Genomic DNA, 13,453 nt, shown 5'->3' on the forward strand with positions numbered 1-13,453 from the left:
CCTAGCAGTTTGTTTTAACACACTCTGCAGATGATTTCGTGCAGATTTCTGTCACGAGTTTGGGGAGTATGCTGTTTGCAGATGCAGTGGTTGCTTATAAAACCTACTGTGTAATTCGGTGTCCAGCGGCTCTGTTTATGGGAAGTGGATTCTCTCTACCTACTGACAGGGCACACTGCACTCACTCTGATGACCTGTGAACACAGGGAATCCCACACAGAAAATGACACTGTAAGAAAGCTTAAGTGTTAGAATTTAAACAAAGAACTGAAAAACTCTACCAAAAGAGATGAACCAATGAACCGGAGTTCATGGTTTGATCCACTCCTTCCCAGCCCTTACCTACCACCACTAAAGTCCAAAATGGAGGGAGAGTTGTAGGACAGCACTATAGGCTGAATGTTTGTGTCCACTCCCCCCTCCCACCCCCGCCAGTTCATATGTTGAACTCTAATACCCAATGTGAGGGTATTTGGAGGCAAGGCTTCTGGAAAGTGACTAGGTCATGAAGGTTCCACCCTCATGGGTGGAATGGGGGTTAGTGTCTTTATAAAGAAGACCCAGAGGGCTCCCATGTCCCTTCCACCATGTGAGGGCTGTCCACAAACCAGGAAGTGGGTCCTCACTGGAGACCAACTGTGTCAGCACCTTGATCTTGGACTTCCCAGCCTCCAGAATTGTTAGAAATAAATTTCTGTTGTTTATAAGCCACTCAGTCTATGGTATCCTGTTACAGCAGACCAAACAGATTAAGACAGACAGGGGCACCTGGGTGGCTCAGTCGTTAAGCTTCTGCCTTCCGCTCAGGTCATGACCCCAGGGTCCTGGGATCGAGCCCCGCATCGGGCTCCCTGCTCGGCGGGAAGCCTGCTTCTCCCTTTCCCACTCCCCCTGCTTGTGTTCCCTCTCTCACTATCTCTCTGTCAAGTAAATAAATAAAATCTTAAAAAAAAAAAGTTAAAAAAAAAGATTAAGACAGACAGCTACTGCACAGTTTGGCTTTTGGTTTCTTCATATCTCAGGATAGCAGTTGATGGACCATAAGGAGACAAGACGCTGACCTCACTAAGGATACTTAAACTCCAAGTGGACTGCCGAGAGTCCTTAAAGAAGTACCCCTTCCCAAGAGCATTACCCTGGCCTGGCTCTACTCCAGAACTGGGACCCACATTTTCGTTGTCCCAGGTGTAGACTTAGTTTTTTGTTTGTTTTTTTTTAAATGTTTTATTTATTCATGAGAGTCAGAGAGAGAGAGAGAGAGGCAGAGGCAGAGGGAGAAGCAGGCTCCCCGCCTAGCAGGGAGCCCAATGCGGGACCCGATCCCAGGACCCCGGGACCATGACCTGAGCCGAAGGCAGACGCTTAACCATCTGAGCCACCCAGGCGCCCGTGGACTTAGTTTTTACTTCCCCCATCTCTCACAGAAGTCCTGCTTCTCCCCTGGGATAATCCATCCCTCCATTACCAATCCTGAAGTACCATGTCTGAAATCAGTCCAAATCAGATTCCTAGGAGATAAAAAAATTGTTTATTTCAGTACACATCTATAGCATTCATATATCTTGGTCTGGGGCAGGGGAAGGAGAGATGTCCATAGTTTGTCTTGGCCCCAAAAGAGGGGTAAGTTAAATTACCCTTCACTCCCAATACAGACTCTCAGAAACTGAGCTTCAGACATCAGGACATAATGGTAGGGCTCACCCTGCTCCAGAAAAGCTCAAATGGCCTGTTCCCAGGAAGGCAAGCCTTCTGCTCCTGTCTCCTGTGCACCCTTAGTACACAAAATCCTTTTGTCTGGCCAGGCACGTGCTGGTGAACCCCAGCAGAATGGATCCATGTCTTCATCTGTAGCAACTCTACTAGGCCTCTGACACCCCATTCTGGAGCATCCCTGAGGTCAGTCTCTGGAGGTACTGCTGACGCAGAGGGGGCAACTGGGGATACAGCTCAAAGCCTTCTGGGAGGGCAGAATTAGGGAGCTTATAGTGGAGAAGGTGCTGCCGGAGACCCTGCAAAAAGGGAAGAAACTTTATGAAGTAGGTACTGAGATCCTGTTGAGATCTCTGCCCCCCAACACCTACTATTTTACTCCCCTCTGGGATGTGCCCCATCCTACCTCATCTGCCAGCAGCCAAGTTTTCTGCAGCAGGCTCCTGCGGGCAGCCTTTACCTCATCCTAGAGGCAGAACAGGGAGGAAGAGATGGCACTGGGCCAAGGGCCAAGGGCTGACACCCATCACCGGCCTCATCCGACCCTCCTCTCTTGCCCAGCTGACCCAGAGGCAGCTCAGTTGCAGTCTCTCTTCTTCCCTCTGGAGATGGGGATGTAACTTACTGAGCTCTTGGGGTCCTGGGAGAAGATGAAGCTGTTGACATGGGCCACGGCCACAGCATAGAGCACAGGGCACCAACGTGGACAGAGAGCACCCGTAACCAGGGCCCGGAAGTAGAGCTGAAGGAGGGCCAGGTTATCTTCAGGAGGCTCTGTATAGCACTCCAAGGACACAGGCAGCTGTGACAGGGGAAATGAGACATGCTGAGGGTGAGGGTGGGAATCGGTATCACGAGACAACAGGGTGGATGCTTGATGGTCACCTGGCCAAACCGTGAGGGCAGAGATAAGGTCCTGGACAGACATCCATTCCTGTCTATCACAAGGACTGAGGTTAAAGACTGAAGAGCTGGGAAGCAGAGGAAACTGGGAAATTGGGAAGTAGTAGTGAATTTCTACTGCCTACCACTACTTGTTTAATCTGCTTAAAATTAAAACTTTCAAAATGTCACATTCAACTGCTCAATCATATTATGAAACCTTTCAGAAGTTCATTTTCTTTGGACCAGTTAACTCTCTAAAAAAAAAAAATCACTTTTAATTCCATGCAGAAATGACTGAGAGGGGCACCTGGCTGGCTTAGTCGGTACAGCATGCAACTCTTGATCTCAGGGTTGTGAGTTCGAGCCCCACATTGGATGCAGAGATTACTTTAAAAAAGAAAAGAAAAAGAAAAAAGAAATGATTATGAGAAAAAGATAAAGTTTATATCCAGTGGTGTTTATCACAGTGTTACTTCAAATAGCAGAAAATTAGAAACAACTGTCATGCCCACCAAGGGGTTCTGATAAAAGGATGCACCTACACAATGGATTATAATGTAATAAAAAATGTTGATTTCTTAGAATATTTAATGATTGGGAAATGCTTATTATGTAATGTTAAATGAAAAAAACATTATGCAGGAATCCCAATTTTATAAAAATATATACATACATATAAAGACTAAAAAAGGATAAATCAAAATCAAAACAGTTACTACTGGGCCATATGTTCTTTTTAATTCTTTTTTTTCTCTCAAAGATTTTATTTATTTATTTGAGAGAGAGAGAGAGCACGAGCAGGGGGAGGGGCAGAGGGAGAAGCAGACTCCCTCCTAAGCAGGGAGCCCGATGTGGGGCTTGATCCCAGGCCCCAGAGATCATGATCTGAGCTGAAGGCAGATGCTTAACCATCTGAGCCACCCAGGCACCCGTTCTTTTTAATTCTTAAAAATATTTTACATTTTCTCTTTAGTTCTTTATATAACTTATTTTATATACATGTTAAATGTACTTATTAAAACATTTAAGTTTACCAGAATAAGTTATAATGAAAATAAAAAAACCAAACCTTAAAAAAAGTTAACTCTCTACAGCTTATATAAGTTTAAAACCATTTAGCCTGATTTTTGAGGCCCTCTAAGACTTTATTAGCCTTGTTTCAATAAGTTCCTAAACTGAAATCTGGCTCCTCCCTCTTCCAACCCTGTTATATTCCTTCCTGCCTCTGAGCTTTTGCTGATGGTGTTCCACTAGGGACGTTCCGTCCTTCATCCTCAACATCAAATTCTACCCAACCTTCAGTGCCCACGTCAATCTCTTGCTTCTTCCCCAAAGCTTTCTCCTTACGGGAAGCCCACTTTGATCTTTCCCTTTCCTGAATCCTGGCCTAACATCTAAAATGCGAATAATTTAAAACTATATTGGTTTTTACGTCTCTTATCTAGACTGTAGCACTGAGCAATGAGCTATGGCTTGTTAATAATAACCAATACATACTGTATGCCAGATACCCTGTTAAACTCTTTTCATGAATTCTCTTAGTCTCCTCAAAATCCCCCAGAGGTAAGATAAGGAACCTGAGGCCCACCAAAGCTCCCCACTGCTCAGGACTGTCCCCCAGGCCCAGTACAGGAAGGCCACGGCAGGCTCCGCTGGGCTGAGAAAGTACCTGGGTCAGAGGCAGGCCCAGAGCTCGCAAGGCTCCCACATGCTCCCCGAAGAGGGCGAGGCGCAAAGTGACGCTGAAACGGCGCTGCAGGGGAAGGAGAACCAGGGCTCCAAAGAGGTGGTTCCCATAAGAGACAGCCTCAAAATGCTCCAGGAAGCTGGCATAGAGGTCAGGGAAAGACGCCAGGCCAGGAAGTGGGCAATCCAGCTTGAGGTCTGGCAGGACCTTAGGCTGGCAGAGGCGGGCCAGGAGGGCGGCCACCAGATGTTGTACTGGGGTCTCCCGGAACAGTTCACTGTCCACCAGGAACACACACATGAGTCGCGCCAGGCGGGCGGCAGGAGGCATGGCCCGGAGGGCCTGGGGGCGCCAGCTCTCCAGGACTAGCACCCACTGCAGAGCCCGCAGAGCCGTGCCCACAGTGTCAGCAGGAGGGAGCCCCGAGGGAGTGTCTGAGGCCTGGTGGTAGAGATGGATCAGTGGCAGGAAAGGCCAGTCGGTGGGCAGCAGCGGCTCCTTGGGCACGGGAAGCAGCAGGCCTGGGACTCGCTGGAGCTCCCCTCGGTACAAGGCCTGTGAGGCCAGCAGGCTGGCTCCAGCCAGTGAGCAGTGGGTCAGGTAGCAGCTGCGGATGCTGGGGAGGTCCTGGCAGGCCTGAGCCAGCAGAGCCCCTCGCCCACACCCTGAGTCCTTGCCGCTTCCTAAGGACAGCCGGTCAGAGAAGTCGGCTGCCTCCGGACCCCCTGATGCTCTTTCCCTGCAACAGAACCCAAAAGGCAAAAGTGAGCGCTTGAACCACAGCGCTCTGAACACCATGCCAGCTCTCCAGGGCTTCCCAGAGGTTCCAGGTCCAATCCTGCTCCTCCGTGTTCCCTAATCACTTTCTATCTAGTGTGTGTAGCAGTCAGGAGGGTGGGACCCACAGTCTGCTGCTTAGGGGCAGGCTGATGAGGCTTCTCTGTGCCTCAGTTTCCTCACAGTAAAATGGGGATAACAATACAATCTCACAGTACAGAGAAAAAACAACAGAAATACTTAAGAAGCGGCCAGGTACAGAGTAAGCACTCGGTCCCCGTTAGCTGTTCCGTGTGTACAGCTAATTCATACACCACTTCTTAGCCTGACGGTCACACGAAAATCTCATAATTCTCTAGCGTGGATATCTTCATCCCCGCTTTACTGATGAGAAATGGAAACTCTGAAATGTAAAGCACGATCCATAGAAGAAAGCGGATTAAGCCCAGGTCTCCTAGCTCCAAATTCAGGGCTGCTCCGTCAACAGCCACAGCAGCCTCTCAAAGGGCTGGGTTGATGTCACCAATCCCGGACTCACGGGAGGAACTCCAGACGGAATACACAGCTCAGCAGTAGCTCATGGGCAAGGTGCTCACTTCCAGGAAGCAGTCGGCCCAGCAGGGCCAAGACCATACTATGATGGAGGGCAGCGTTGATGGCCAGATCTGGCTGGACTGTTGCCTGTGAGCAGAGAAGTGGGGGGTTAGGGGGGGCGGTGTGAGAGGGGACAGAGCAGAGAGATGGGGTTTACGTGCAGAGAGGATAGCTGCACAGATCCTGGGCATGTCTAGAGCAAAGAAGGGTGCGCATGGACTGCCAGAAGTAGCATGGGTGCCAAAAAACTGGCGGGGGGAATGGGGGGGGAAGGACAGAGGTATGGGGGGCTGGGGTGTACCCACCGCTCTCTGGGCCAGGATGAGTGCCAGGTATTGCAGGTGGTACTCGTGGCGCAAGACCCACGCAGACAAGGGTGTGAGGGGTGGGGCGGCCACAGGAGCCAAACACTGGAGGAAGTAGTTCTGGAGTCCTGGGGCAGCCAGTACGGCAGCCAGCTGAAGAAAAGCAAGCTTGTTCAGATCTAAAGCTGACTTTGATCTTTCCTGGGGTTCCTCAGGTGGCTGCCCCCTCCCCAGAGAAACTCACAGAAATGGGGGCTGGCAGGAGAGACCTCCCTTCCCCAAGTGGTACCTTTTGCTCTGACTCTTCCCATCTTGCCCCTCCACGCCCCCCCACCCCCGCCTGACCCCTAACCAGGCACCTAGGTCTCACCTGGTCACATAGCCCCTTGTGGATCCGGGCCAAGGTGTTGAGAAGAGAGAGAAGGGCAGTGAGGAATGGGAACGGTGAGGCTGAGCCAGCCAGACTGAGAGAGGGGTGGCCTCCTGTGCTGCCCAGTGACACGAGGCTGGGGAGAGCTTCAGGGGCCCGAACACAGAACTGCAGGTTGCAGAGAGGGGAGCAGCTCCTGGAGGCAGAATGAAGAAGCTGAGGGGGGCTCCGGCCTGATATGTGCCAGGCTGGAAAAGAGCTGCTTGGTCTGTGACCAAGGCCAGCAGGAACCTGGCTACATAGACCAGTACCCACATTCCTCAGAGCCCTCAAGTGCTGCCTGCTAGGGATTCAGGTTTCCTCTGGCTGAGAGGTTCTACTCAGGATGGATGAGGGAGATAGACCTAGGAGTCCCAGAGGGAGAGAAACTGCCTCCTCCCTACTACCCCTACCCCCCAACCACACCCACCCCCCACACACAGAGCACATACCCAAGAGAATCCCACAGGCTGCCCAGAGTGGGTGTGCGCAGCAGGGGTAGCAGCAGGCTCTCTGACAGGCGCTCCATATCCTGAAGCCAATCCCCTGGGCACAGGCTTGGCTGGAGGACCAAGGGGCTCACTGAGCTGACAGCCCAAGACACCGATTCTCCTAGACCCTGGGTCCCCAGGCCAAGCCTATTACTCTAAGAGCCCAAGAGTCAGTGTTTGGAGGCTTCCGCCTTCTGACCCTCTGGAGAGAGAAAAGACCCCGAGGTTGCCCCGACACCCACTGTACTCAGAGCATGAAGGCTCTGAGACAGAGCTGCTGCTTGGGGGTCTCTGGTCCCCACCAACACAGCTCCTTGGCAGCTCCAACGGATGTGAAGGCAGAAAAAGGAAGAAAGGTGGGAGGGAAAAGGCAGAGAGTAGGAAAAAGTGGAATGGGGAAGTAGGGATGGAGAAGTGGAAACAGAGAGGGAGATAGAGGGTGGTGTGTGAAGAGGGAGGCAGGCACCCAGGGCACAGAGGAAGGCGGGCAGGCCACATTCACCTGCTGGCTCCAGGCCTGGTAGTATGCATCCAGGAAGAGCAGGCAGGCAGTAGGCACTGGGCTCAGGGCCTGCCACATCTCAGGTCTGGGCAGCAACTTCAAGGTCTGTCTTAGACAGGGCTCCACAAGAGGCTGGAGCCCGGACACCTGTGTCCAAGTGATCGAGGAAGGGGTGGCCGACACACCGGCCCCAGCAGCATCACTACAGGAGTGCCAGAAGGGGTCACAGTGAAGGTCTGGCTGCCTCAACGCCCCCACAAGCTCTACCCACCCTCTCCATCCGGAGGAGTGCTTCTGCCTGTTCCAGAGCTTAGAGCTATAACCCACCTGCTGGGCTCAGGGGCGGTGCTGCTGGCGGCCAGAGTCAGCTGGGCGAGGAGAGTGAGCAAGGAGGCTATCCGCTGCACCGACAGGGGCCGGGGGGGCTGGGTGCTGAGCTCCCCTGGCACAGCCTGCAGGGCCCGCATCAGCACTGGGTACAGCTCCCTGGGGGAGAACAGTTACTGTCTTTCAGTGTACGAAGACCCTGGACGTGGAGACAGAAGACACAAGGCAGGGCGCCACCCCAGGGATCTGCAGGCTGGTTAAGGAAGCTCAGGAGGGAGAGGCTCCAGGGCTGGGCACTCTTAGAAGGCTTCAGAGGGAAGGAAGGCTGGGGGCTGAAGGGAAAGAGGGAGACCTTCCAGGCTTCCTCCCAACAGGGGATTTAAATCGGATTTCAGCAAGCTGCTAAGGCTGTTGTGCACAGAATGTGGTTACCTCAGCTTTGTTCTACTATCCCCCTGGCTAGTCCTGGCCCCCAGACTTTCTTCATTCCTCCCAGAATCCCCTCCTCATTTTCAGCCTCCCTCTGAGCTGGACACCTTGGGCAAGGCTGGGTCATCAGATTAGGCCCGAGTGCAGAACTGGAGGGGTCTACAAAGGAGCCTCCTCCCATCTCTCCTCACCTGTAAAAGTCACCTCCCTGGCCATAGGAGGCAGCCACAGCCCACAGCCGGAAGGCCTCGGTGCTCAGCGTCTCGGCTTCCTCTGGGGGCAAGGCCATTTCCTGGGGAACCTCTGCTATAAAGCGGCACAGGCGGCTCCGGAGATCAAAGCTGCTCAACTGAGGGCAAGAGGGCAGAGTCTGGACATCCCATTCCCCTGGGGGCCCAAGCGGCCTCAGGTTCTCTTACTATGGCGATGGCCTCAACTCAGCCCATTCCAGGGTCCTCTCGGGCCACGGGGTCTTAACTGTGGGCCAGGATGAAACTACCTCATCCATCCCTCCCTCCCTCCCTTCCTTCTTTTCAGCAAGCACTTGCTTGGGTGACTTGGCTATGGGTGATGGATGCCCATCTCTATGTGGCTCTTCTGGTCTGGGTCCAGGGAAGGGGGAGCCCTCCCTTCAGGTAACGAAAGCAGAGTAGGCCTATAGGATACACTAGACTCCAGGTGACTAGGTTCCTGGCTGGTGGTTCCTGCTGCATTCAGAGCAACTGGATCAGAGATGAAGAGGAAGATGGCATGAGCCAGTTATCCAGAGTCCAGAGGCCATGCTTAGACCCCAACCCAGCCCGGTCGTAAGGCCCTCATCCCTTGACCTTCGTCTTGCTCACCAGCCGGGCAGCAATATTCCTACCAGCCGAGGCCAGGACACGAAGTAGTTTCATGGCAGTGGCACAGGGCATTTTGTGTAGACTGGGGGCAGGCCCCACCCCCATGAGGGACCAGCTAGTGGGCAGGAACTCTCGAACCACAGTCTCTATTAGCCGAGGGCACTCCAGGACCTGTGGGGGACAGGAAGAAAAGGGAGGCAGGGAGGCTGAGGGTCAGGCCCAGGCTCAGCTAGGCTCTTTGCCCAGTCCTTGTCTCCTTCTCTTCTCTTTCTCACCCTTGTGGCTGACTCCAGGGAATGCCGGGCCAGACGGATGAGCACAGCCAGGATGTCAAGGACTACAGAAGGTGCTGGGCAGGTCACCTCTAGCACATAGCGCAGCCGAGGCAGCAGGTTGGTAGCCAGAAGCCCCTGGTGATGAGAGAGATAAACCCAGTGCAAAACGCAGCTGGGCCCCAAGCCTTGACGACCCTTCTTGCCTAAGATGTGCTCGCCGATAGGGGCGCTGAGGTGGCGCAGTAGCTTGAGCATCTAACTCTTGATTTTGGCTCAGGTCATGATCTCAGGGTTGTGGGATCGAGCCCCACATCGGGCTCTGCCCTGGGCATGGAGCCTGCTTGGATTCTCAATCTCTCTCTCTCTGTACCACCCCCCTGCCCCCAAAAGATGTGCTTGCCCTCAAGGTCGTGGGACAGGTGCAGCTGCCCCGGCATCTTTACCTTGATGACGTCATGTCGAGCCAGGTCAGATGGAGGCTGGCTTCCTACCTCAGGGCTCTTCCTTTTTGCTTTCTCTGCTGGATGTTCTTCATCTTCATCCTCATCATCCTCCTTGTCTTCCTGGCTGGGCATCAGAGGGAACACCAAAGCTCCATGGTACCAGGAGAAGGTGCTGTCGAGGAGCTCCTGACATAGGGAAGAGAAGGGATGGGAAGAAGAGAAAGGGGGCGCCTGGGTGGCTCAGTCGTTAAGCGTCTGCCTTCGGCTCAGGTCATGATCCCAGGGTCCTGGGATCGAGCCCCGCATCAGGCTCCCTGCTCAGCGGGAAGCCTGCTTCTCCCTCTCCCACTCCCCCTGCTTGTATTCCCTCTCTCACTGTCTCTCTCTGTGTCAAATAAATAAATAAAATAAAATCTTAAAAAAAAAAAAAAAAGAAGAGAAAGGAGTCAGGCCCGGAAAGAGGACCTAGGAGTAGTCAGCAGAAACCTCACACCAAGAATAGAAAGGCAAGGCTGCTGGGCTTTGGGGCTCTTAGGAGAGAAGACAGTGACGCTGCCATCCCGTTCTCTGCTCTGCCTGGCAAAGCCTTGGCAGGGAGGGTGTGCCCAGCAGCAGGGGCAGGGACCCTGATGCCTCAAAGCCCCATTTCTATCCCTGCGTACCTCATCTCCAGGAGCCACCAGCAGAGCCCGAAGAGCCCGGACGGCCGCTGCGATGACCCCATCCACTCTGTCATCCAGGGAGAAGCGCAGTAGGAAGAGGAAACCAGCATCCAAAAGGAGGCGCAAGACACTGCCCACTAGCCGGTCCCCAAACTCACCAGCCTGGGCCTTGGGGGCAGGGGAAAACCTTGCTGAAGATGTTGAAGTTACAAAGTCTTTGTCCTAAACCCTTCACTTGCCCACCTATGACCCTGGGTTTGTCCCATTCCCAGTCTGCCCCAGAGAGAGCTGCTGTATGGGCTCCTGGGCTCGAACAGAAAGGACAGGAGGTGGGGAAGTCCAAGGCTGCGGTCGGAGGGGGTGAGGCATGGGGGCAGGCAGTCCACTCACCCTGCCGATGACCTGGGCCAACACGTGCAGTGCTAATGCTCTCTGCTGGGACACCTGGCTGCGCGTCAGGTGGAAGAGCTCCTGCAGGGAGTACCCTGCTCTCTGGGGCAAGGACAAGATGTCAGAAGGAGCCAACACACAGGGCAGCACCCCCCAACTAATACACAGAAACCCCTATATTCTAGGCACTGAGTTAGCTGTCAAGGGGAAGACAAAGTTAAGTGATATCTCTTGCCCCCCCCCCTTTTTTTTTAAAGATTTTATTTATTTAACAGACAGACACAGTGAGAGAGGGAACACAAGTGGCGGGGTGGGGTGGAGAGGGAGAAGCAGGCTTCCCATTGAGCAGGGAGCCCGCTGCAGGGCTCGATCCCAGAACCCTGGGATCACGACCTGAGCCGAAGGCAGACACTTAACGACTGAGCCACCCAGGCGCCCCTCTCTTGCCTCTTCTCTCCATGGATTGATCCTCAAACTGGTAAAGAAGGTAAGATTTGCACACAAGTAACCACGGCATAAAGCAGAGAGGGAGGAATTCAGTAATCCGTGTTTAACTTGCAACAAGAGAATAGGAAAGAGAGAAAAGGGGGACATGGAAAAGTGCTGTGGTCTCAGCGGGTGGGTGGAGCTTCCATGGCCTGAAGAACTGAGCCTGGAGGTCCTTGAGCACACGCTATATGTGAGGGGGGAGAGCACCACAGTGGTGTGGCAGGGGTGAGAAGGCAGAGCTATAGGGTCAGCAGGGAGAGACTGTCGAAGGACTGTCTTGCCAGGCTAAGCAGCCATGACAATTCTGCGAGCAGAAGGGAGCCAGGAAACTTTCCAAGGCAAGGCAAGGCATGGCCTGGGCTGGGCCAGAGGGAATCAGTATGGCAGCCCCATGAACGATGGATGGGAAGACATGGCGAATGAACAAAGAGGGAGCAAGCCTCCTCTCGAGAAAATACCAGGGGAGGTGACAGACATAAAACTGGCAAGTTCAGGCAACTGACTGGAATGCGAAGGAATGAGGAGAAACATTTTGAGCCTAAGAACCTATGGACAGCAAGGCCATGAAATGGAATAGGCTACACAGAAGGTCCAAGGTAACTGACCAGAGGTCCTCTTCCATATGGCTGATAAAAGCACTTGCTGAGAGCTGCCCAGTCCTCCCTGAGCCCCATGCCTCACCTCTGCCTCTTCTCCATGGTGGTGCAGGCCCAGATGGGTAGGCAGGTCCACATCAGGGGCCAGTAGCTCTCCTTGAAGATTAAATCGGGCCTGCATCCTCTAATGGGAAGAGAAAAAAGACTATAGGCTGGGGACATGGCAACTTCCCTATACGCACTCCTCGCCTTTCATCCCAGGCCTCCGGTCCTGACTCTACTCCGGAGTGGAAATGGAACTCCCTTGACCCCAGGGGCCAGGCAGGCTGATGGGGAGAGGAAGAAGAGTGCAAAGGAGAAATGTTCCTCAAGCTCCAGGGAAGAAAAGGGCCTGAGTTCGGGTGCAAGAGCATGGGGGAGAGAGGGGAAGGGGACGTGGAGAAGTGATGTGGTCTCAGAGCTTCCACGGCCACTCCCAGCCCGCTCTACCCCTTACAGGCCAGCTGGCCCTCCTTACCTCCTGCGTCCGCTGCCTCCGGAGTGGAGGCAGATCCTGGGTCCAGTGGAGCTTCTCCAGCTCCACAGTGTCCATGTGCACCCATTCTTTGTGGGGGGTCACAGGCAGTGCCAGAGCTAGGAAGATGGAAGCGGAATAGTATTCCCTAAAGAGCTCAGCTCACTGATCCCCTGGGGTCCCAGCCATTACCCCGCAGCTGCCACATTTCCCTCTGCCCAAGGCTCTGGCAGCCTCTGCCTTTAGCTAGACTTAAGTGGCATAGCCCAGGGGCTGGACTCCTGGGAACTGGGTGGATAGCTCAGATATAGCAGAACACACCTAGTCCTGGGCTCTAGCCCGCTGCTGACCCCAAGTACTTGCTGGGAGGGGCAAGAGAAAGAGGAGAAGGTAAAGAAGAGAAGAGAGAGGGAGCAGAGGAGGAAGGGAGGACCATATGTATCAGGGAAAACACAGTTCTCCACTGCCTAATACTGACCTTCTAAAGAAGTAGGGGAGTGGGGCAATGAAGAGCAGAGATCCTGCTTCTGAGGGGCAAGATACAGAAACACACCTCTGCAACATCCTCCTCCTTCTCCCCCGACCCCCACCTGACCTGCTCAGCTGGCCTGGAGCTCACTGAGAGACAAGAGGATCCTGGCTTTCATAATCCAATTTCTTCTTTTGTTAATTACTAATAAAATAATCCAGGTCCTGGGAAATGAGTGTTCCCACTGGCCTCTCTGCTTTAGGTCTGGCATGTTTGTTAAGACCTGCGTCAGCCTCTTCTCCCATTGCCCTGGCCCTGCCATCTCCCCCGCAACATGGATAACAAGAGGCAGAAAACTGTGGGGTGCGAAGGGGTACGTGCACCCCGATGTTTATAGCAGCAATGTCCACAATAGCCAAACTGTGGAAAGAGCCAAGATGTCCATCGACAGATGAATGGATAAAGAAGATGTGGTATATATATACAATGGAATATTATGCAGCCATCAAAAGGAATGAGATCTTGCCATTCGCAACGACGTGGATGGAACTGGAGGGTATTATGTTGAGTGAAATAAGTCAAACAGAGAAAGACATGTATCATATGATCTCACTGATATGAGGAATTCTTAATTGTAGGAAACAAACTGAGGGTTGC

General features: G+C 53.2%; 1 protein-coding gene across 1 annotated transcript in view; it reads right to left on the reverse strand.

Moving 5' to 3' along the window:
• Window positions 1–1,509: 1,509 nt before the first annotated feature.
• RPAP1 (RNA polymerase II associated protein 1) overlaps window positions 1,510–13,453 on the reverse strand; it is a 15,970-nt gene continuing 4,026 nt past the window's right edge. Inside the window, exons 8-26 of the mRNA XM_081831850.1 lie at window positions 12,806–12,854; window positions 12,331–12,488; window positions 11,899–11,997; window positions 10,729–10,830; window positions 10,339–10,506; window positions 9,677–9,862; window positions 9,234–9,368; window positions 8,959–9,129; window positions 8,308–8,465; window positions 7,688–7,846; window positions 7,361–7,562; window positions 6,820–6,929; window positions 6,329–6,524; window positions 5,959–6,111; window positions 5,598–5,740; window positions 4,265–5,021; window positions 2,336–2,512; window positions 2,117–2,176; window positions 1,510–2,009 (exon numbers count right to left, since the gene is read on the reverse strand). Coding sequence (XP_081687976.1) covers window positions 1,860–2,009; window positions 2,117–2,176; window positions 2,336–2,512; window positions 4,265–5,021; window positions 5,598–5,740; window positions 5,959–6,111; window positions 6,329–6,524; window positions 6,820–6,929; window positions 7,361–7,562; window positions 7,688–7,846; window positions 8,308–8,465; window positions 8,959–9,129; window positions 9,234–9,368; window positions 9,677–9,862; window positions 10,339–10,506; window positions 10,729–10,830; window positions 11,899–11,997; window positions 12,331–12,488; window positions 12,806–12,854 — 3,333 coding nt within the window. The 3' untranslated portion in view covers window positions 1,510–1,859. The remainder of the gene's footprint in view (window positions 2,010–2,116; window positions 2,177–2,335; window positions 2,513–4,264; window positions 5,022–5,597; window positions 5,741–5,958; window positions 6,112–6,328; window positions 6,525–6,819; window positions 6,930–7,360; window positions 7,563–7,687; window positions 7,847–8,307; window positions 8,466–8,958; window positions 9,130–9,233; window positions 9,369–9,676; window positions 9,863–10,338; window positions 10,507–10,728; window positions 10,831–11,898; window positions 11,998–12,330; window positions 12,489–12,805; window positions 12,855–13,453) is intronic.

The sequence above is a fragment of the Leptonychotes weddellii genome, chromosome 9, assembly GCF_054177405.1.
Source record: "Leptonychotes weddellii isolate Sample4059 chromosome 9, ASM5417740v2, whole genome shotgun sequence".
In the NCBI taxonomy this organism is placed as follows: Eukaryota; Metazoa; Chordata; class Mammalia; order Carnivora; family Phocidae; genus Leptonychotes; species Leptonychotes weddellii.